The sequence below is a fragment of the Anticarsia gemmatalis genome, chromosome 22, assembly GCF_050436995.1.
Source record: "Anticarsia gemmatalis isolate Benzon Research Colony breed Stoneville strain chromosome 22, ilAntGemm2 primary, whole genome shotgun sequence".
Taxonomy (NCBI): Eukaryota; Metazoa; Arthropoda; class Insecta; order Lepidoptera; family Erebidae; genus Anticarsia; species Anticarsia gemmatalis.
In genome coordinates this window covers 8,145,254-8,169,907 of record NC_134766.1, presented here as the reverse complement: position 1 = coordinate 8,169,907, position 24,654 = coordinate 8,145,254, and the positions used below count along the sequence as shown (strand labels likewise).

Here is a 24,654-nt window from a genome sequence, read left to right as displayed (position 1 = left end):
ACACTTGGGGACGGATTTTCGAAATTTATTTTTTTCTTTAGCTAACGACGCTACGCCTAACGCGACACAATACGATACGTCACGACACATGTGTCAGATGCAGTTAGAATACAAAGAACCTTCGTGTCAAGGAGGTGACAGCTACAAAGGTCGCGCTAAACCATACTCCAACGGTTTTGATTGTGTTCAACATATTTGCGAGGCGCAGTCCGCGTCACGTCGCGCCGCGTCAAATGTGCGACATTTTGTTGCGTATCAGCATTTGACGTTGCATGACGTCACGTCGTAAATAACTGCCTTTGTGATGCGTCGGTAGCAGTGGCGAAGGGTCAATATTTATGTAAGGCAAGCCGGAGCTATAAGTCATTGTCTAGGAATAGTAGGTACCTACCTACATATGGACATCGTAAGAATGCCGACGTAAAAATAGCGAATTACTGCTTAATATCAATATGAGAGTAGGTATTATCTATATTCGACTACAGTCTCTTATTTCTCTCTCTACAGTCTAATAATACATAGGTACTTACCATGCTACCTAATCATGCTTGTTTTGTATTTAGTTACTCTGACTTCAGTAGTAACACGTAGGTAACACAACAGCACATATTTTGATAACGTATTTCGAATCATTAATGATTGTCTCGCACTGGTTGTTTAATAACATATTATTATAATACTAGCAATTTAGAATGTATTTATCAACAATAAAATACCAAATCATTACGGAAAAACGCAGAACACTTTTATAGAAATGAGTTTAACCTATAAATCTGACAAAATGAATATGTACTCCAATGGATACATGCAAAACAATAACTGTTTAATACATTGATACATTCACAGTTATGCACAAACACATTTACTAAGGAATAATGTTGTAATAAACACAAATATTCTAATTTGTTATACAGCGCGCGAAAAATGTAAACAGTAAGCAAACATAACCTAATGTCAAACTTCGACAATGTTCGACTCATACTTATGCGGGATGCTTAGCTTATATTTCGCCATCTCGCTCTTGCACGCGGCTCGCGCCGCGACAGAAACATGCGTAAGATCGTGTGTCCGCCGCGGCGCGAGCGCTGTAGCGCGAGGCAACCCGCTCTTCCTCCGGCTTGCTCGCCACTATGCAGCGCGGTGTAAAGCGCGATCCAAAAGGTCGTAAGCGACATCGCCGCCATAGTTTTTATTGTACGCGATTCCCGATCAGCGCCTCCGGCTTATTTCATTATTATTACTTCACGTTGCGTTTTTAGCGGAGCGTAATTTTTAAAGGGTAGGCGTTTTCGTACTATTTCGATTAGATTAATGATTCTAGTTAAAGATTACGTTTTAAATATTGGTCATTTTTTATTAATTGTGTATTATTTGGCAATAGTAAACTATTAATTTAACACTAATATTGAGTCTGTCCAGAAAGGGAAGCCGGTAGGAATCGAGTTGTATGGAGCCTTCGCCACTGGTCGGTAGTGTATCCGAAGCATTACGAGGTCTTAGTTTTAAATCCATTATCAGACCAAAATTTACGAATAAGTCTTTCTGTCTCAAATATTCCTCAGTAGTTAGTCAAAATATTCCTTAGTAAATGTAACGACTATCGTAAGTGTCAATATTTGACCTAAATGAATAATTGATTTTGATTTCAAAGTAAGGAAGTGAAGGTCACTGACCTTTGAGCCTTGGAAAACTCGTATGGTCTTTGATGACCAAAGGTTTTACGCGTTCTTTAGCTACTTAAGGTGATTGATAGTTAAGAACTGTTAATGCTTTACTTACCTGAGAACAGATAGCAGATGTACAGGAAAGTAGCACACAGCGAACATGACGACAACAGCTACGAGCATCTTGGCTGCCTTTCTTCTTGACCTCAGTTGACCTTCAGTTGAAGCGTTCGTGTGGATGGACGGTGTCGTCCGCCTGTTCGCTGCGAGCCCTAGGAACAGCGTCTTTCTTTGATTGTCTGTCGAAAACAACTTAGATGGTTTAACAGCTTTTTATAAAGATGATTGAGAAAGGCAAATGGGAAATGGTCATTCCTGGTCTTGTCGTGAGAGAAGGCAATGGTAAAAGGTGGGGATTAAATAGTGGGAGTTCATTGAACTCATCTAGCGAATTTAGCATGACCAAGAATCAAGGTGGTACCGAAAATCTCGAAAAATAATATGTCATTTTGATTAGAGTGGAAATAAATCTGGAATCTATTTATAATATTTCATTGCTGAGCTACTGATCAAGTCATTGTCACTTTCTAAAGCAGTACTGAATAAAAAAAAAAGAAAATAGAGTTTATCTTTACACAAAACATAAATGGCGCTGATTAAAATAACCGACATTTTCCTACCATTTTCTCAACCTGAACATTTGCATAACAATGTCATTAATCTGAGCTTCCACTTTTCCAACAAGATTTTGGAAAGGTTCCAACTACACAATGTTAATGTCCACCACATAATATATTACCACAGGGCACAGTATATAGGCCTACAAGCAGTGCGGAAACTTTGAACAAACGCAAGAGCTCCAACCATCGTCGCGCTGTCAGTTGCAAGTTCCTTTGAGTTCTTGTCGATATACTTGCATCTGTGTAAGACTGGCGTTTCAAACGTTGGACTAGAGTTTCCATACTGCTTTTAAGCATTTATGCTGTGACATAGCTGTCTATTAAGTACATACATAAATCACGTTTTTATCCTTTCAAAGGAGGAATACTTATGCCCGGTTAGTGAAGCACATTTAGCGGTAGCTTATTTATTCAAACTGTCATTTCTACATGAGCTTAAACGCTATTGAATAGATAAACTACCGCTAAACGTACCTCTGAAACTAGCCCTCTTATTCATAAAAATATATGAAGATATAAAAGGCTTATAAAGTGTTTTGTTTCTTTCACTCCTTATGGAAATGAAAAAGAGAAAACATTTTATAGCTTTTTAACTAAAATAGGTTTATAGTGTGTTTATGAAAAAGAGGGTAGGAGTTAAAGTACTACATATTACGAAGAGTGGTATCAAAAGATTATTATTTTTGTATAGAAATGTTTTTAAATAAAATAGTTTTCGTAAAATTGTTCATCGTTATGAATTAATATGCAACAAGTGTATCGCGTTTTTCCGGGAACAAATTCAATATAACTTTTCTCGAAAAATTGCACCTCTATACAATAAAGACATTCGTTTTTTATCACCTAATATGAATTTTATCTAACAAAAAATACAGTTCTTGGAAGCCGTGGGTTCGAGTCTTCCTCTAAAGACCGTTTTACATGTTAGTCACAATATGAATATTCGTAAAAAGTTTTATTTAACTCTTGATATAATGGTAGTAGTACAATTTTCTACAGTCGGTACTGTCGAGTATCGAGAGTTTGACATTTAAAATATACTGAAAAAAATGTTCCCACGGAGCCCGCTAGAGGCGCTGATCAGGTTTCATGCAAAAATTATCGATAGATTACCGTTTTATCAGCAGTCGATAGAGGTAGAGAATCAAGCTGGATCTTAAATACTTAATCTAGACCATATTTTGTACTTAAAGCCGAATCGACAAGTATTTACCTGCAAAGCCACTTTACGTAATTTACGAATTGCCACGTACATAATAATGCGTATATATGTTACTGTAAAAGCCCGAACTGTGGCAAATCCTAAGATTTTCCGGTAAAACCTAAGATTTACCAACTCTCAATGGTAAAAGTCCGAACAAGCCGGAGTTTAAAAACTATGTTACGATATATAAAAAAATCCTCCTTCATAACTATGTTTATAACTATTTCACGGTATAATTATATACTGTGACCTACTATTTTTTCTTTAACTACCCAGAAGGAGGAGCCCCGCGAAGCGGGGCTCCGGCGACATCTCGACATCATCAAGTGAATATAGGTAAAAGTTCGAAATAAAAGAATTGTTCGGACTTTTACCATTGCGAGTTGGTAAATCTTAGGTTATACCGGAAAATCTTAGGATTTACCACCGTTCGGGCTTTTACAGTAACATATATATTAATTCACGCCTTTTCCCTATCTAAGAGATCAAACAACGACAATTGTTATGATCCTTTCAAACTTCCCTTGCTTCATTCACATCCATACATCTTGTCATACAGGACCGCCGGTTACTACGCACCTGACCTGACAGATTACTAAGTTCTTAATACTACTTACAATTATTATGACCTTGAGTCGTAGAGCATAGTGTATGTGACTCCGTGTGGCCGGGTATGTTGTCAGACCTCCACAGGACTCGAACGATCTGGCAGTATGCTATCATCATCAGTAGCAGTGGAAATCTGGAAGAAAAATCATCATTCAGTTTTTGAATATGATTCTACTTATAAATGTATTAAAAGTCGGTTCCATCAACAAGTAATCATATAAATTTGTTTTCTAAGATTTTCTTTACTTATAAGTGGTTACACTCCTGATTTTTAGTAAATAGTACGGATTTTCGTCACAGTCGGTACTATTGACTAGCGAGCGACATGGAAATATACTTTTTTATTTGGTAAGTCCAATTTTCATGCGCATTTCGTAAAAACTATTATTTAAAGAAAAATCTCGGTTGTCGACAGTCGAAAGCGGTAGGAGATTGCATTTATTCATTAAATTATCTCATGGTTTTAACAACATCGGTTAATTCAACATTGTATTCTGGACATAAAGCAACCCAAACCTCCACAAGGCCAATTTTTCCATCTTCAAAAAACTTTATCCGAGAAACCACTTTTCCATATATTCCGGTAGTTAAAGGAGAACATGTAAAGTAAATCCTTATCAAACCGTGACTTTAACCACCAGAATCCGGCATCAAAAATCAGATAAATATGAGGTCAAATCCCAAGAAATAGGGCACCTAAGCTTCATAAAGGGACCACTATCGTCAAAGAACTTCGTAGATCCGACTAAGCGCCCAGTAATTGGACGTTGCGTCGACAAATCCTTTAGAGCGAAGACTTTACAGAATTATATCAGTTTAATTAAGAGAAAGATCAATAAAACTTCTATATATTGGACGGTAGGTTATGCTTCGAAGTTTGTTGAAATTTTACTAGCAATAAAGTTCTATTTATAAATCTATGTCAATTTTAGTTTTCAGAACTTCAATTTCTCGGCGATATTTGTTCTGGATTTAGCTTTCTTTTGTGATGCGTATATTTTTATTATTGAACAATGCCAATGAAATTTCTGTAATAACTGTCTTTCTGAGTGATATTCATGCATCATTATTATACACAGGTATTGTAACATAAGTTTTGGAGATACTGTTGCTATATTATATTATTTATTTATTAATTAATTTAATTTAGTGTAGTGAGGAGACGTACAAGGTTTTGATTTCTGTAAAATTACTGCTATGCTGTTAATTCACAACTATTTAATTCTAACAAATTTCTCATTAGGTATTTTGTACATACTGATGAACATAAAAAAATGCTTTTAAACCAGCTTCAATAAAGGTCGTTAACCTTTGTTTCTCAAAATCTGCGATCAGCAAAGAACAAAGTCTGACATTTCCAGTAGATTTCATTTTGGACAGAGCGATCTTTTAAATTGATATTTTTCTTGATCCTCGTCTTACGGATGATCCAGGGGTTTTTGCGTAGATCCTTCTGTCTTATTTATAGAGCTTTTGAAGGGAATAAATCAAAATTGGGATGAGCTACCGGAAAAAGGTACGATGTGTTTGTGTGATTTTATTGTTTTCGCTTTTTAATACCAAAACTATTTTTAGAATACAGACAGTTAAAGTATTTGGGATGAAACTATTTTTAGAATATAGGCAAAAAAGTATTTGGGATTCAAATTAAATATGTACTTTTTTTGTATTATCACCATTTAAATTCGGTTTAAAACCATTTACTAAGATTTACACAAAATATATATTTTACTCAAATTCCGGACCACAGCTAATTCCACTCGCGTACAAATTTTACCCATTACCCATATTCTCTCGAGTTTTAAATAATATCCCTATGGTAAATGCATCGGTTCAGCAGTGATATTATCCCAGACAGACAGAATTCCGTGTTTATAGTATTACTATGAATATTTTCGGAGTATTATAAGGAATAGCAGTGAAAAAAAGAATGTTAGTTTCAACTAACAGTGCAATACTCACGTATAAAGAAACAAAGCTTTAATGATATGCCACTTGAGGTCGCTGTCGTCGGACCACGTGGACGTACACTGCATGAAGTACTGCGCGTTGAAACGTAGCTGCATCTTCCTTTGAACTTGAAGGACTACGAACTCCGGTACATCTGAAAGAAAGATTCTTTTATAACATTTTGGTATTGTACTCGTACATGGCCTTCTATGGTTTCTGCCTACCCCTATCTATAGAAGGTGTGATTTTATGTATGTGAGTATATATATAGCACTTATTCTGTATAGTTTTTGTTTGATGTCAAGAGCATTAAACATTTTTTCGATCAGCTCCCAAACGGTAATTTGAAATTCCAAACTAAGCGGTGGTTGTTCTATTGTAACTAGATAACTGATAAACACTCCTTTATAAATAGGTTTCGAACGAGGCTCAGAACACAATATTCGTCCTGTGTTGGATTCGAACCCACCACACGCGGCGCTGCAATTATTGCGGCGAGGTCACGTTAACAACTGCGGCAAACGTACAGCTAGATAATATAATGTCGTTATTTGGACACACTATTATAACATCAGAATATTGGATTTCACAATGTCCAGTAATAGATGCAAAGGCCATACATTGGATACAAAGTAGGATGAAATTCAACGTAGCTATCAGCAAATCGCACAAATATTTGTGGGTCCAATTCCCACACGAAACAAATTCCGCTTGGGAATTGAACTATTACGGCAAGTTTGACAAGTCGATAATATGAACTTATGGTACAATTTAACTGTAATTGTTGGCATCGTTGTTGACAAGAAGTTACTGTGGCTCAATTCTCCACTACTATGGACTACCGACAACCGGCTAGCTATCGAGACATTTTATATGAAAATGTGATCAGCGCCTCTACCGAGCGTCGTAGAAACTATTTTGGCAGTACATTTTAAATGTGAAACTCTCGACACTCGACAATACCGACAGTGGAAAATCGCGCTACTGACATCTAGTTAAAATATCAAACACATTATAACAACTTAACAATATGGACTACTACAACGTTTTATCTGAAAGGTCCCAAATGACTAACGTAAAGCCTTAATCTCTTACGGAAGGCCTTTAATATTATATGAAATTATAATGAAATAGGCAAAAGGTATCTTTTGGAATTAATTGAAAACTGTTTTGTAGTGAATATATTATTTCTTGTGATAATGGTTGTAATTCCCTGAAGAGGAAGAGGTTATTATGTATTTAAACGGCGTATTTTATGTTAGAAGTAATACGCCCGAAGAAAGAGCTTAGATGATGAAGTAGACTCTTGAACGGTTTAATGGTCGGGAATAAATATGTTATTATTATAAATTCAGAGCTGTGTTTACCATAGATTTGACAAATACTTTGAATAACGTCAAAAAAAATGAAAAAAAATGTGAAAACTATTAAAAAAGGCAAGTGGCAGTAATGTGGAGACATTTTGTTAATTGCGAAATAAGTCATAAGTCAATACCGTAGTATAAAATATAAATTATGAGTAGATATCTTAATCATAATATTATAAGATTCTTGTTGCCGAATTATGTAGTAAAACTGAATTGTGCTAGTATAAAACGTTGTTCATGTGTTGCAAGCGAAGTGGTAGTTAACAATCCAAATATAAAGGAAATTATATGAAAAATCTCCCAATATGACATGTATTTAATATACTTACTGAACAGTAGCGATAGTAGCCATATAATAAGTATAGCTGTCTTGGCTCGTCCCGTGGTAGACTTGAACTTGAGCGGGAAGCAGATCGCGTACCAGCGATCCACGGAGATGAACGTCAGCGTCAACACAGACACCGTCACTGATACTGACTGTAACAAACATACATACAAAATTATTGTCAGAAAAAAATAGATGTCTGATTTAGATAAATAAGAAAGTACATTTTAACCTAGTTCCCTCTATTGAAAGAAATCTATACTAATATTATAATCTATACTAATATTATAATCTATACTAATATTATAAAGCTGAAGAGTTTGTTTGTTTGAACGCGCTAATCTCAGGAACTACTGGTCCGATTTGAAAAATTCTTTCAGTGTTAGATAGCCCATTTATCGAAGAAGGCTATAGGCTATCTATCATCACGCTACGACCAATAGGAGCAGAGTACCAGTTAGAAATGTTACAAAAACGGGAAACATTATAACTCATTCTCTCTTATGTGACGCAAGCGAAGTTGCGCGGGTCAGCTAGTAATTGAATAAATTGGAATAAAAGAAATATGATAAATAATAAATATTATTGGACGGTCGACGTGTGTGAGTTACATGGTCATTTGATTCCAAACTAAGCAGTGCTTGTACTATGGTAACCAAATAACTGATAAACATAGTTATATATTTCTAAATACATACTTATACAGATAAATTGACAATCAATGAATGAGAATGTACAGTTGTTGACAGAAACATAATTAAAATTGAAAATAATATTTTATTTTTGTTATATAAACCATTTGTCAAAGACCATTAATCGGTTCGGTAGTTCCTAGAATTACTTCCCAACCAACTGCCAAAGTTTTCCTCATAATATATTGTTATTATTGCATCCATGGCATCCCAATTCCAAAGGCTTAGCATTTGATTGATGTCATTCATGTTTCGTGGGATTCTGATTGGGCTGTATCTATGCTATTTACCGCGTAGAGTTAAACCACGGATTAGACTGTCGGATAAACGCTAAATGATCTTTGTAGGGTTAGCTGGAAATAGTATAACTATAGAATATACTGTAAAATTCCATATGAGGAGCTCGTGGCTTAGTTGACAACAACCGCGCAGGTCGATCTCTGAGGTAAAGCTACGCTTCCCGAGGTTGTTCTGTAACTGGGTGACCATCTTATACATATCGAGTTCCTCCATGTTTCGGAAGGCACGTTAAATTGTGAGCCCCGGCTGTCATTTTCAAAGATCTTTGAGAGTCGTTAACAGTAGGCAGAAGCTTGAAAGTCTAACAACCAGCCTTACCGAAGGGTTACCCAGGTAATTGGGCTGTGGAGGTCAGATAGGTAGTCACTTCATGTAAAACACTGATATTCAGCCGCATCCGGTGAGAATGGAAGCCGAATCAAACATAGTTTGGAAGAAAGGCTAGGCTATATACTGTGAAATTCCACATGTACAGCTCGATTCTCTACCACGATCGACTACCGACAACCGGCTAGCTATTGAGAATTTTGCACAAAAGTCTTATTAGCGCCTCTAGCGGGCTTCGTACGAACTATTATGGTTGTACATTTTAAATGTCAAAGTTTCGATACTTGACTGTACCGGCTGAGAATTGTGCTAGAGTTGTGCTAATGATTTCATTTATCATGATATGTCAAAGTCAAAATGCTTTATTTTTTCACTTTTATAAGTACTTGAAATCGTCATTTACCTACCACCGTTTCAGAAAGCTCGTGAGAAGAAACTGCAAGACACTCTTGCTTGAAACGCTTGCTCTTTTCTTGATGAAAGTAGATGTTAATAGGTTATGCTTGTGATTGTACTTCTTAACGCGTATAAAGCCTGTAACTCTGATACTTTTTCAAATCCGTCAGATTATAAAAATATTATTTTTTTAATAAGTTCGTAAATAATACAATGTTTTAACATTTTCTTCAACATTCTCTGTTCTGTGTTTCGTGGTATAAAGCATTAATATATTTTTCCTTATTCTTACCTTCAATTAATCTTAAAAGCAGTAGTCTACATTTAGGTCAACTCAAGCCTAGAACAGTTTTCATAGGTAATTAAAACAGTTTTGAAGTAATTTAAAAGCATTATGACTAACCTTTATTATATTTAGGCCATTTCAAACGTGCGAACTACGTCATGCCACATAATCGTACTCTCCCGCTCGCACTTACACACTGTCCTATTCCTGTCATTCTTTCAACTATGTTTGTGATGGCCCAACTATAGTGAAAGTACTTAGATGACATCAGAAACTAGGTGTATATTCATTCTAAGTTAGATTAAGCCTGGGTTTTAGTTTAGCATATTTTTCACGTTTGAGATTTGGCTAAGACTAAACTTGTTGTTTTCGTGGTTTAAATGCAAATGAATAGTTGAATTTAAAATTTTGTGGGATGTAAGTTATGAGGATATATAAAAGCGTTTTCAAAGATCTTGGACTTTCGTCATCAGCAGTCGGAAGCTTGAAAGTCTGACAACCAGTCTTACCGAGGGGTATCGTGTTATAACCCAGGTTGGGTTATGGAGGCCCGGTAGGTAGTCGCTCCATATAAAATACTGTCATTTAGCTGAATCCAATAAGATTGAAAACCGACTCCAATATAGATGAAAGAAACGCTAGGCTGATATATAAGTATGAAAAATCGACTTCATCTTAATTTATCTGTCATAAAAGTATGATTAAAAATTATTTAGTTGCATGAGTTATGACTCATGAATAATATAGCTGATAAATATTATTATTTCCAGAATTTCGAAGCAGTTAACCTATATCGTAATGTTAGTCAACAAACACATAATATATTCCCGTTAATAGATTTTGGTAAGTAGTTAAGCTTGGGAAGCAAATTAATGCCTCTATAACACAATCTTATGTCCCAAGAGACATGGCACGTGTGCATTAAGATAAACTGAATTTCGATTAACTTGAGTTTAATCGATTTAGTCTTGTTTTGGTGGTACCTGTTGTTCTGTAGTTTAAGGTGCTTGTCTAGGTTTGAATATTAAAACGGAAGAATTTAAGCACTGTTGAGTTTGTCTCTACTTAGAGTCCGTTTTAATGTAAGATGTACACTTCTACAGGACAAAACCCTTATTTGGGTTAACTACCTGATATTTGTAAAAGTCATCGTCATATAAGATTAATTCTTAATCTAGTAGGACAAGCTGTTAAGGTCTGTCCAAAGTATGTTTTACGTTATATTTTTTTTAGTTTCAGTAGACTGTACTAAATTGTTCAACCCGAATATGATAAGTAACTAGGTACAGTTTATGCGGCTTTAAGTGGTTTAGTAAAAGACAAATCTATGAGTAATTGATCTCGAGTCGTTTATCGCAATTAGGAAAAATCCAATACAACACTTTATGGATTTAATAAATAATTGTTTTCAGTAATCGAAGTCACGACATCCAAGAGAGTAATAGCGTGTTTTCACTTTAACCATACCGAGTTCTTAACTTTATAATACTAGTATATTATTATGTTAAAATAACTAGCATAGAAGGAAATTCCCGGTCGTGAAGCTATGCTAAGTCAAAGTTGTGACGCATACCGCTCATAACGTTCGACATTTCATGGTTCACTCGTGAGATTGTTACCTAGTTAGTTTAAAGACGGGTTATAATTTTATAGTGTATCAAGCACATTAATTACTAATGGGAAAAATTGTTGTCTATTTTTCTTTATTAAATGAAACTAAACAGATATATACATAGTACGTGGCTGTTGTATTGGTCTAGGTTTTTTTCGAATTGAGATATTATTATATTGAGTTCATTCACTGGAAAAGTGCAAGAAAGTCATTCATGTATTGCCTAGGTTCGAACTCTTAACTAGTAGCATATTCGCAAGCTTAAACCTAGTACCAGTCAGATATCAGATATCAGGAACAATAATCTGGATACTGTAACTAATAGACTCTTCCGAGACAAGCTTAGCCTAGTGGAAGAGTCACTAGAAATATTATTTGAAAAGGCAATTGTAACATACATATAAGCCTAGCATAGTTTATTAAGAACTAGAATGTGATCAGTAAATAGACATAATCTTATTATTTTTATTTTACCACTGGTTGGGACATTGAATAATAGTTAAACCAAAGATATGCGCCGCACAAATAACAAAAAGTTATTTTTCTACTTGTAATTTTTAAACACCATCAGCATACTCGCCAAATCGACGAATAGTTAGGGAACTAGAACATTAGTTAAACATATTATCTACATGTATCTTTAACACTAACTATTATATCCTTTATGAAAAAGCCTAACAACATAATTACTCTTTCTGAAAGCGACATCTCCTCAATAAAGATTGTCAAGGACATGATATAATGTCGTGTCTTCATGTATTATTAATTAATTAGCACTCTCTTCAATATGCCCATTATCACTGTAATTAGTGATTGTAACTTAGAATATTACATAGCGGTTCATGTTCAGTGCTATATTGCTTTATTTTTTTTTTGGAAAGACTACTCCCGCACGAAGATTTCCTCTTATGTCTCGGGGACTTTTACAAACATGCAAATAACGGACACAAAGTACAACCATACCCGAAACAATGACAAACAGTGTGGAAATCGAATCCACGACCTCTCGACCCACTGTTAGTGGCGTGGTGACCACCTTAACCACACGAGCACAAAAGAGCAATTTTTAGTGCGGGAGTTGTCTAAAAAACCGCGGCATTCATTTGTAGACCAACTCACTGAGTACACTGTGACAATGTCCATTGTGATCTCTCATTAATTAGTGAGTAATTAAGAGCGGCTTTGATTACATCATTGATAAGACGTGATTTATCCGTTTAGTTCTGAGCCTTCGAGCTACATCCGCCGTCAAAGATAACAAGGTATTAGGGATTTGATGTGATTTGACTGTGATAAGAGGAAGCAAGTGTGAAAGAAGGAAATAAACTTTATTTCTTAGTTACATTTTAGGTAATTTTGTATGTTTCTGCAGTACCTCGATTCTCTACCACTATCGACTACCGACAACCGGCTAACTATCGAATTTTGCCATTTAGAATGTACTGCCAAAATGTTTCCTACGACGCCCGACAGAGGCGCTGATCAGATTTTCATACAAAATTTCTCGATGACAGTTCGGTCGTCGGTAGTCGATAGTAGAAGAGAATCGAGGCACAGTTAATAATTAAATGAACACGGATTGGATTCGGATGAAAGATTATGATTTCCCTTTTATTTGTTCTATGTCTCAATTCAAATTATTTATTTTAATTTCCATTTTAAATTTTGTGCGTAGTACTCGTAACCGGCGGTTTTGTTTGACGGGCAATGGAAGTTTGTAAGTATGTTTTTTTAACCCATTACTGTCCCACTGCTGAGCAAGGCCCAAACAAGGGAGGGGTTAAGCCTTAGGTGCGGTATGGGGACTTTGCATGCCCTCAATAAATGTTTAAGGCATGCAAAGTATTTGCATATTTTATTTAATTTTGTTTAAATGCAAGGTTCAATATGAATAATTTTCTCAGTCGCATTTAATTTCAAGCATGTCACCAAATCTCTGCTGGTACTGAGAATGTTCTAACAAGAATTTCATAACCCGGTAAGAAACCATTCGCTGGCTTTACGCGATCTTTAGTGTAAAGCGTTTTATATTGTGACCACAGCTTTGAAACTATTACTAAGAAACACTTGTCACACGTTTGCTCTTTTCTAACAAGGATTCGTACCCAAGACCTCACACTCAACAGTCACGCGTCCTTCACAAACTAATATATCTTTTAATTGTATAAAATGATATGTATTCTTACTATAAAGTCAAAGAACACCGCTTTTGGAATCCATTATCTGGATCCGAATACCGCTAAATTGGATTTACACTACATTATTTCAACACAAGGTGCTTTGACGCGAAATAACGCTCTCAGGTGAATAATATGCTTTATTTTTTGGTATTATTTATAAAAGACTAGGTTTTGAATGCGACTATGATCATGTAATAAAATTCTGTGTTTTTGCGGTTGAAATGTAACTAATGTTTATGAAAGATATAGCCAAATTTCAAGTAAAAAAATGTAAATGAAGGCCCCCTTTCAGTGCTATGGTAGTTGCGTGTAACTTTAACCCAGTAGTGACGACTACGAATAAAAGCCGAAATCAATGATTACCCATCCCAGGAACCCGTGGTATAGCCTAGGCTATATCACGAGATATAGCCTGAATGTCAATTCAGGCTATTTCTATCTATCGTATGGTTAGTGGTCCTAGTATCAAAGTTGTTCAAGCTGCCCGAAAGGCCTTTGACATTGCTTAACGACTGTTATCTAGATTGACAACAGCCGGGACCGACTTTAGAATAAAAACATTAACAATATAATAAACAACATTCAGGCCATCTTCCATGTATGAAGAAACATTACCTTCTATACATTTTCATTAAATGGTCAAGTCTAGAGTAAAACTCTATTTACTTTATCCACGTACAAATTCAAGCGTTCATTTTAATTGAGTTAAATTCTCTACAAACCATTTTACACAGGTGCCCTAGTTTTAAACCTTAGTTAAAATAAAATAGTCTGTTAGTGTGTATAATACTGGTATAATTTTAACTATTCCACGAAATTTATTTAGGAACAAAATGCTAAAATTTATTTTTTGTAACTTGATACGGATATTAAAGGACGTATATTATGTATATTTGATACTCTTTTAGCGCGAATGTCTACCATTATCGGCTTTCGACAACCGGCTAGCTATCAAGAAATTTTGAATGAAAATCTGATCAGCGCCTCCAGCGGGCGTCGAAAAAACTATTTTTGCAGTACATTTTAAATGTGTAGCGGATCGCTACATACAGTGACATCTATTGGGACCAGCGCACTACCAACCACCACCTGCAGTGTGACTGACGCCACAAGTCCTGAATCGCGCTATCAAAGTTTGCACTGCAATTGACTATATTATATACAAGTTCCCGACTAGAACTGTCGGGCAGTCTATGGGCAGGTACGATCACCTCGCATGGTCGGGGGATCCTCCCTTTGTGATGGATGAACATAATCACCTCGTTCCTCCACAAATGTCAAACCCTTGATACGCGATAGTACCGGCAATAGAGAATTGCGCTACTAAATCGGTTTATTATTGCACACGGATAGTGAAGTCGGTAGAAGCTAATCTGCTGTATCGGTTAACTAAAATAAATAATTTGGGGAACATTCTTGAGAGAATAATAAATTGGCAGAACGCACTTGACCAGCGAAGCTTCCTTGATTGACAATAAGTCTGTATTACTTGTGCCCGACACATTGGCTCAAGCAAATATAAGTAAATAATTCATTATTAATGCTGTCATTAAACATATGAATTAATTTCAAAAATACATTTTTAAATGAAAAACTGCGAGGGCCAAATTTTTTAAGTAAAATTCTCGCCGTTGTATCGGACGGTCAGCGTTGCGATCCCTTCCCTGGACATCCATTGTGGTGGACTATAATAGGGTTCTCGTTAAGAACAAATGACGTTTTGAGTGATCGATGGAAAAGATAAGGGTCTGTCATTTGTTGGATACAGTTTACAATACAGAATTGTTGTGGAAAGTGTGAGTTTAGCAAAAATCTGGGACGAAATCTGTAAGCGTAATTACGGTAAAAAAATATATTATTCTTGTCCTAATTTAAAATAAAACAATTGTTTGCATGATTAAAAGTGCCTTGATATCACTTCGGAGACCAAGATAGAGAAAAACCAGGTAATAAATATTTAATACCGGGTAACACATACAACATAATAATATTAAGCTTTAAGTTCTATTCGATCCTTTCTCTTTATTCACGTTTTTTTTTAAATTTTAGATCCCGAATTCCAATATCCATTCTAAATTAAAATCATTGAAACGAAAATAGACTTCAGTAGCTCAATTCTCTACTACTATCGACTACCGACGACCGACCTGTCATCGAGAAATTTCGTATGAAAATCTGATCAGTGCCTCTGACGGACATCGTAGAAACTTTTTTGTCAGTACGTTCTAAATGTCAAAATGTCGATAGCTAGCCGGTTGTCGGTAGTCGATAGTGATAGAGAATCGAGGTACAGAAGAATATATTTATAAACAGCTGAGTCCATCGATGGAGGAATGACAAAACCTACTAAGTATTTTCCCAAAAATATGTTCTGAGCAACACCACAGATACCAACTAGTTCAATAGTGATTATATTTTCAACGGCTAACGAGGCAATTATTAAATTTAATATTCTACCTACAAAATAGTTAATTAAAATAATCCCTCGTCAGGAATAAAATGAAAACGCTCTCATTACATATTTTTGTTTAATTTGGTAACCAAAATGAGGCTATCAAATTCAAAAACTTTTTAGGTATTCCCTACTGAAGATAGAATTACTGGTGTTTATTTTTCTGGTCTGATATCACTTAAATACAAAAATAATAAAGCCAAACGTGTTGCTAAGCGCAAAACTCAAAAACAGCCTCAACTAGTTCGAATTATTGTTTTTGTAAAAGTGTCTTTAAGTCACGGGAAATGTTTTAATAGAGAGAAAAGTAAAATAAAACGCGGAAATAATTCGTGAGTGAAACTGCACGGGTCCACGCAATAAGGAGATAGCTAAGGGCTAGTAGGTGCGTAGTGATGACCGGCGGTCCTGTACGTAAAGATGTATGGATGTGAATGAAACAAGAAAAGATCATATATGGATCGAAGCAAGTGACATTTTTGCTCTGTGACCACTATGTGAAAAAGGAGTAATTTAATGAATGATTGTATATAGGTAGTTAGTTTAAGTAGGTAAATTATAAGAGGGACAATCGACGGTATAAAACTACTAGTATAACTGCAAATGTGAGAGTTTGTCCTTGATTGACCTTTACTCTTCTACACAAAAACTACTAAACGTTTTTCGATGATCATTCGATTTGGCACCTACTTTTTGTATCGAACTGTCTTCGAAATATATCCATGCAAAAAAGTCGCTTTAGGAGGCCTTATTAAACTGCTACTGTGGTTTAGGTAACATTTGTTAATAACGAGGTCTCAGGTTCGATTTCCGGCTATTATATTAAAGTATTTTTCAATAGTAGCCTAGTGTTTGGCACCGTGCCCGATTCATGGCAATAGGCTCACCCCCTTTTACGTGGGACTAACATAGTTAATGAAGAAACGTGGGTGTATTTCGGACAACCCCACCCACACATTCGGGTGAAATATCGTGATGGAATACCAAGCTATTTTTCTTTACCAAAAATTTTCGAAAATCTGAGTTCAATTTTCTCCCAAAAGCGACAATTATCGTGCCCCAAAGTGCAAAATCAATAAAATTCTTAAGTAACGAATTTTATCTCCTATAAATGGCCATTAGGAGCCATTACTTTAACGATTCATTAACCGACTGCGCACATTAAGAGGTGTGTTGCGTTCATTTTGAAACGTCTGGTTCTCTCACGCAATCTATTGTGGTTTATCCTTTGTTAAGACACGCACATCTTCATAATAGTGTTGATGACTGTATCATAACTATAGAAGCGTTTACAAGATAATAAACTTGTTATCTAAGCGACATTTGTAAGCAAGTTTAGTTTGTAAGGGGAAAAAAGTGATATTATTTGTGTATATAATATTTGTAAGAAATTTGAGGTGATAACCGAGTAGCATAAACATTTGCCTGTTAGGAAAACTGTGGATGAATCACAAAGTAAGGCTGCATGCCGATTACTTTTGAAGTTGCGAGTGAATTAGATGTAGAATGAACTATTTTTATTTACTTTATGGCCCTTAGGGAAAGAAAATCATGTCTGCGGACGTGTTCTTAAAGAAAATACAATCTACGCCAAGTTATTGCGTTGGATTTAAATTGCGTTTTTTCATCCTAGAACTCTTTCTAAAATAAAAAAGGGATAAAAAATTGAATTCAAATCGCACAGTCCATTTGCTAGTATCTATCAAAATTATTTTTTTTTTCATAGCCAGTTTCCTAAACAGCAGAATTGTGTATGTACCTGTCTTAAAACACCTTCATCAAACAAAAATGATCTTCATCAATACTAAGGCTTACGACAAATTGGGCGATGTAACTCGATCGTTCCATTTATCTTGCAGCACGATCGTGGACGTTAGCGATTAATTTCCGTCTCCCTCACACCCTCAGGCCTCACCTCTTGCTGTCCCCTTCTGATATTTTAGACCGAAATTTTGGATATTCGAATTTATAACGTCATTTTTGGGCACTGGGAAGTGACTGGCTGATTGGTATCTTGATCAAGATGGTTTAAATGAAAAGTATTTTTTTATAAATATATAATGCTCCGTATTGCAGCGTTAAGGTGGTCGCCTCGCCACTGTAATTGCGCCGGGAGGTCGTGGGTTCGATTCCCACACGGAACAATTATTTGTGCGATCTTTAAAAAATACTTTGTATCCGTTGTAAAAAATACATAATAACAGGGACCAAAGAACGCTAGTTTGTACTATCCTTTCAAACTTACCTTGCCTCATTCACAAAAAATAATGCCTGCTTCTGGATTGGGCTGTCCGAAAAGAAGCATAAGAATTTTAGGATAAAAAGTGTACTGTGTTAATCTAGAGCCTGGCTGGATTAAAAAACAATTTTATTTGGATTCTCTCAGTAGTTTTTTGTAAAAGTGTAAATCCGTTTTTAGGAAATGGAAAGGTTTTAAGTAAGTATTTCAGGATTACTCTTGTTTAGGAGGTGAAGAAATTCGTTTCCATTATGTACATAAACTATATTTATCTTTATTTCCAAACGGCGATTTCGTGAAAAGAAGTTCAGTAGCTCGATTCTCTACTGCTATCGCCTACCGACAACCGGCTTGTAATCGAGAAATGTTGTCTGAAAATCTGATTAGCGCCTCTAATGGACGACGTAGGAACTATTTTGGCAGTACATTCTAAATGTCAAACTTTCGGTACTCGACAGTACAGATTATACAGATTTGCGCTACAGGTGCTAATGCTGTTACTCGTAACCGGCGGTCAGTATACATCAAGAAGTATGGATATGAATGAGGCAATCTAAAGATTGTATTAAGTGACGTTCTTTGGTCTCTGTTTATCCCTATGATAAAAAGGCATGATTTTATTTATGTATTTAACTTTGTATTTCTGACATAATTAAATAAATAAATATTTTTGGACAATTCACATAGTTGACTCCAAACTAAGCAGAGCTTGTACTATGGTAACCAGACAACTGATAAACATACTTATATACTTCTAAATACATAATTATATAGATAAATTAACATCCAGGCTCAGAAAAAATACTCGTGTTCATCACACAAATATTTGTCCCGGGTGGGATTCGAATCCGCCACACGCGGCGCTACGGTTATTGCGGCGAGGTGACCACTTTAACCACTGCGCCAAACGTGCAGTTGTAATTGTTTGTTTTGATAGTCTCAAATTGAGTTTATTCAATTTCTTAAAAGGTGTTAATTGTATAATGTATTTGAGTCAAGTTTTTTTGTAAATTGTCCGTTTCTTTCAAAGTCAATCCGTTTCTCGTTACTTTTTATTCTTTTTGATAAAAATGTTCTGGACGGAGGAAGTTGTTGAACAAAATTCATGATGGCTCCCAATTATCGTGTTCGACCATGCAAATATGAGTTTTTATAGAACGAAATATCAACGGGATGTACCTTAATTAATGTGAGTCTATGGAAATTATACATTAATTAATGGCAAAATTGTAGACCTTTCATTTTTATAATAGCCTGACAAGTTAACAATAAATTTTGCATTCTATCCTGATCAGTGCCCCTATCGCATTCGCTAGAACTATTTAGTAATATAAAATGTATTTTGTTCATTACTCGAAAGTACCTAGTGTGATAAAATTGTGGTACCGGGGCGCAATTTTCAGCCACTATCGACAAAGGAAAATAAAATTTTGTAAAACAAATTTTAGCGCCCCTAGCGTATTCCACAAGAACTATATTTTTCAAAGGAATTTTAAGTGCCATACATTTGTTATTTGGAACAGGTAGTATCAAGTATAGGCAATTGTGTTGCACACAAATAATATGAGGTCAAACGATCATAGTTCTTAAGTCATTCAGAGTTCAATCTAGCTTATTATTGCGTGCAGTGTATTTTAATTAGAATTACATTGTGGTTTTCTACTTGTTAAAACTTCATTTGAATGTCAAGTTGAACTAAAACCTGCAACGTTAAAGAAGAGGTTGTGATCTTCTTGCAACTTTGATGTCACGATGCTATAGATAATTTTGCGATGGAAAATATAATTATTCGAATAAACCAATTTATACAGTATGTTTCTGTATCAGAAAAAGATTTTGACAAAAAACTTCTAATGAACAAAGTTTACTACGTTTCATTTTCATTCAACATTTCTGTAATATTTAAAAAAGTAAATAAAATAACATTCATATTATTTACACAAAGGTTGGGATTTGAATAGTTTCAGGTCACAAATATTTTTGTAATATGTGAAAGTTTGTAAACGTCGTGCAAAAGTTTTAAAATATTTTTAAATAGTTTAGGCAGTGGTTTAAAGTTATGTTTTCATTCCATAATTATTGTCTCAGTCATTTAAATGCCATTTGTAGCTATTATTAATATTTTATCATTAAATAACTGATTTGACACAATATGATGCCGTTACTGTAGGCCTGGACTGGACGCCAAAGTTAGTTATCCAATATTTTATCAGTAAACAAGCTTTGATTTTATACTTGTTACTATATAACTGAAAAATGTATCCTAAAAACTTATTATTAAGTAAAAAAGAGACTACAAGAGACGAAAATAATGTATCATACAAACACCTTCAATCTGTAGTGGTATTTTTATGTTTATCACATATAGTTTTCTCTTCAAAAGTTAAACATTGACAAAAAGAAAATTCTTCTAAAATTTCAACCACATCTTTAAAACGACAGGCCATTTTAAATGCTTTCGTTCGTAGTGTCTTGGGTGCTCTCAACCTGTTTGTTGTACCGACAGGAAACTGGCAGTGAGGCAAAATGTTCTTGAAACTAGAACGGTTGATGCAAGACGTTGCGAACTTTTATATTGATGCTTCTTGACCATTGAAGTGTGTTAAAAGTTAAATAAATAGCAAAAAGGGAATCTTCGTTTGGAAGATTTCAGATCTACTTTTGGTAGGTTTCCGCTGTTTCAAATCAAAGTGTAAGTTGTTAAAAACATATAAGGTACGGTTTTTGGTTCACGGGTGAATAATAAAATTTTCAATAAACAAACTTAGTTGTTAAAATACGAGTGGCTCCCATTTGATATAATGAGCGTGATAATATTGATTTAAAGTTTGATTTTTGAGTCAAAAATGTGTGTGGTATATGCGAAAATTACAGTGACTCAATTTTTTAATGGCTGAAATAATAAAAAAAAGTATGTTCGTTTATTCCTCTTTACATTACTTCGATTAAATAGGCATGATAATTTAGAACTCAATAACTTAGAGACTAAAATTGACTTTTAGTGCGCATACCGCTACTAAAGTACGATTCAGTTTCTAACAAACGTTTCCCCGAAAGGTTAGACCGTATTACAAAGATAATATTTATAGAAAAGTATTGAAAAATCCGTGCAAATTCGAGTCATTGGTGCTTGTAATATTTCCAGGAAGTTTTATAGACGTTTCCAATAACAATATTTTTGTATTTCTTATGGAAGCAAACAATTTATTGTTTTCAATCTAATTCCGAGCTTATTGAGTCAATCGTGTCGCTATTTTGGGCGTACATTCTGTTTATTTTTAACAATATTATGATTTCTATACATTTCGATTATTAACAGCTGTATATTGTCTACATGGAGCCCAACAGGCACTGTAACAGTAGCCCGAGCTGTCTATGCAAGCTCTAATTGCTAAGGTTCAGGTTCAATTCTGGGGTTAGACAAAGTTAGTTATTTTCAACCTAAGTAGAAATATTGGCGATAGTAGTCAGGAGTTTGCCCAATAGACTGACTTAACTCATGGAACTAATAATATGAATGAATTGCAAATTGTGACTATATTTTATTCATATCGCCATAATGTACCATGCGTTTTATCACAGTATCTCTTAAGTATTACTCTTTCCGCTCCTAAACCATATGTACGGAGACGTGGAAGCCGTCTTTGCATAACCATCACTTGTATTTACATCAATATTTTAAAATAATTATAAATTACCACAGAACCTTTAACACCATCTTAATTCCCTTAGCTTAGGTACCAACATATAAGGCTGCGTCTACACTAGAGGAGCCGAGCAAGAGCCAAGCACAAATTTGTATAGTGTGGACCAACTTAAGATCTTGGAACGAGCGTGTTTTCAGCAGAAATTTGTGCTTAGCTCGTGCTCCGCTTGTACTCAACTCTCCTAGCGCCGCTTAAGAGCTCAAGATATTAATTGTAAAAATGTATTTTATACAATCATTCCTAATCAACGTGGTAAATATGTAAGTTAGTTTGATCTCAATTAACTCCTTTTGTTGATGGATAATGTTGTAAAAATATCATATCAACAAAAAAAGTCTGTTGACAAGATGATGTGAGGTGGAAGAAAGATGATGAAAAATACAAGGAAAATAGGAAAGATTTCTTATTTAGGCATTCAAGAGTCTCATCAATCCATCAACATACGAATAAAAAGATTGATTTGTATTGCACAAATATATTTATTTATTCAATTGATTACAAGGCGCTTTTCCTTCAGTAATTGTTTATTTTTCTCTTCAATCACGCCTGGTTTCTTTCAGTGAAACAATTTTTAAAACAAAGTTGTTTGTTTAGCGAGATTCTTTCGCAACATATTTTAGTATTGATTGAGTAAATGTGATTCTTCAATTGCAGTTCTTAGAATTTATTACGACAGATGAAAATTTAAGTTTCCGTTTGCAAGAATGTATCATAAAGTGTTAAACGGTTTTATTGTTTGTTTGAAATAGTCTTTTTTATTGACTTTGCAAATATACAAATATGTTTCTGCAGTGGTTAATATGCTTGTCAAGACTTTTATTATTGCACTGAGCAAGATCAAGTGTAGTTTACACATACGAATATTTTTGTGATGAACTAATAGTTGAAATGTTTCTAATAGAAGATTGTAGTGTAGGAAGCGAACTTTTAATTTCATGACGCAATAATATAGTGCATATTTTATGCCCGGTTTCTGAGGCACATTTAGTGGTAGTTTATCTATTCAAACTGATTTTTTAAACAAGTTTTTATAATGTTATTGTACTTATTATAGGTAAACTACCGCTAAATGCACCTCAGAAACCAGGGGTCAGTGTTTTCAAAGGATATATCCTGCGTTAAGGATCAGTCATAAGCCACATGAATATTATTTATAGTATTTTTTTTTATTTAATAAACACAACGGCACGATGACGCTCACCACTATGACAAAGATATCGTAAAACGTGTCTTGTGACTTACAGAACATCTTAACTATAATAACACTACAGACTAAAACTTGGCACGACTATGCTATTTGCATCTTAATAATGTGAGCACTCGGTTATCTTACATGCAACCCATTTTAACCGTTTTGAATCACCCTGAAACTACGTACCTATATGTTTATCTTTTCAAAATACTATTGACAACACCAAATAAAATGAAGTTATGAAAAAGAACATAATTTTCTGTGACTGTACCTACTGGCTTCAGTCAACCAATAAAAGTAAGTAAATTTTCATTCTAAATTTGACCCGTGGGTGTAGTAGCGAGTGGGTTCATAAGCGATTCTCTACAGTTGGTTATATCAAGTATCGAGAGATTGACATTAGAAAATGTACTGAAAAAAATGTTTGACGGCGCCCGCTAGTGGCTTTGATTGGGGTTTCATACAAAATTTCTCTATAGCTAACCGGTTGTCTATAGTGGTAGAAAATCGCGTCACAGAAGATCAAATATCTTTCATAAGAAAAATACCTAAGCTTGTTTTGTAAAAGAAGTTTACGACTCACCTGAAAGTACAGCACAGTTCTGCACATAGCTGTTCCAAAGAACCACGTCTCGGTCACATCCCACAGCACAGTCGGCGGCAAACATATCAGAATCACCATAAAATCTGCCACAGCCAAGTTCACTATGAAATAGTTCGTCACTGTCCTCATCGAATGATTCCTATACACCGCTATACATACTAGCGCATTCCCTACCAAACCGATCACGAATACTATAGCATGAGTTGCTATTAGCACCCATTCGTACGGTTGAGGAAATATGTAATCGTTTAACATCTCCATATACTCTTCTTTAGACATATTACAGTATTCTTGATACCCAACACATCCTTCTTCTGTGCTATTTTCGTAGACTTCATCGTTTATAAGTTTGCGAAATTCTGTATCATTATTCGATTCTGATATTTCTATATCCCTGTCTGTAGTCTCGTTTCCTAATTCTTCGACTTCGAATAGATCAGTTTTGTTCACAGATCTTTTCAGTTTGTTCGCTAAATTTGTAAGGCTATCTAGATTCGATATTGATATCGAAGTGTTTGGGTATGTGTCGCCAAGGCAGGTTTTGTATAGGATCAACATAGTTAATGTTGATAGTAGTAATTTTGAACCCATCTTTTTTATTTCATGTGTGCATTTTTGTTCGATCTATCATTTCAGGAGGCTGTCGAAGTTTTTCGCCATCTGTAAAGAAAGAAAAAGTCATTATTATTCCTCTGTTGGTAAAAGATCTCCCAAAATGTGGAAGGAGTCATGTCTTGAGTCTACCACACTACCCAAGTGTGTGTTAAGGCTTTGTATTCCTTCAAGAACTGTGTTAAAGAACTTTCAGGCATTCGAGGTTTCATCAAGATGTTGTCCTTCACCGCAAGAGCAAGTGATAATTATTTCT

The 24,654-nt window shown here is 35.0% G+C and overlaps 1 protein-coding gene across 2 annotated transcripts in view; it reads right to left on the bottom strand.

Annotated features, from left to right (window-relative positions):
* LOC142982647 (orexin/Hypocretin receptor type 1-like) overlaps positions 1–24,419 on the bottom strand; it is a 45,187-nt gene extending 20,768 nt beyond the window's left edge. The window contains exons 1-5 of one of the 2 annotated variants that reach the window (XM_076129263.1): positions 23,766–24,419; positions 7,804–7,951; positions 6,120–6,261; positions 4,166–4,290; positions 1,780–1,963 (exon numbers count right to left, since the gene is read on the bottom strand). In XM_076129263.1, the coding sequence (XP_075985378.1) occupies positions 1,780–1,963; positions 4,166–4,290; positions 6,120–6,261; positions 7,804–7,951; positions 23,766–24,377 (1,211 nt within the window). In that variant the 5' untranslated portion in view covers positions 24,378–24,419. The remainder of the gene's footprint in view (positions 1–1,779; positions 1,964–4,165; positions 4,291–6,119; positions 6,262–7,803; positions 7,952–23,765) is intronic. The other variant, XM_076129265.1, reaches the window with a different exon arrangement.
* Positions 24,420–24,654: the final 235 nt, after the last annotated feature.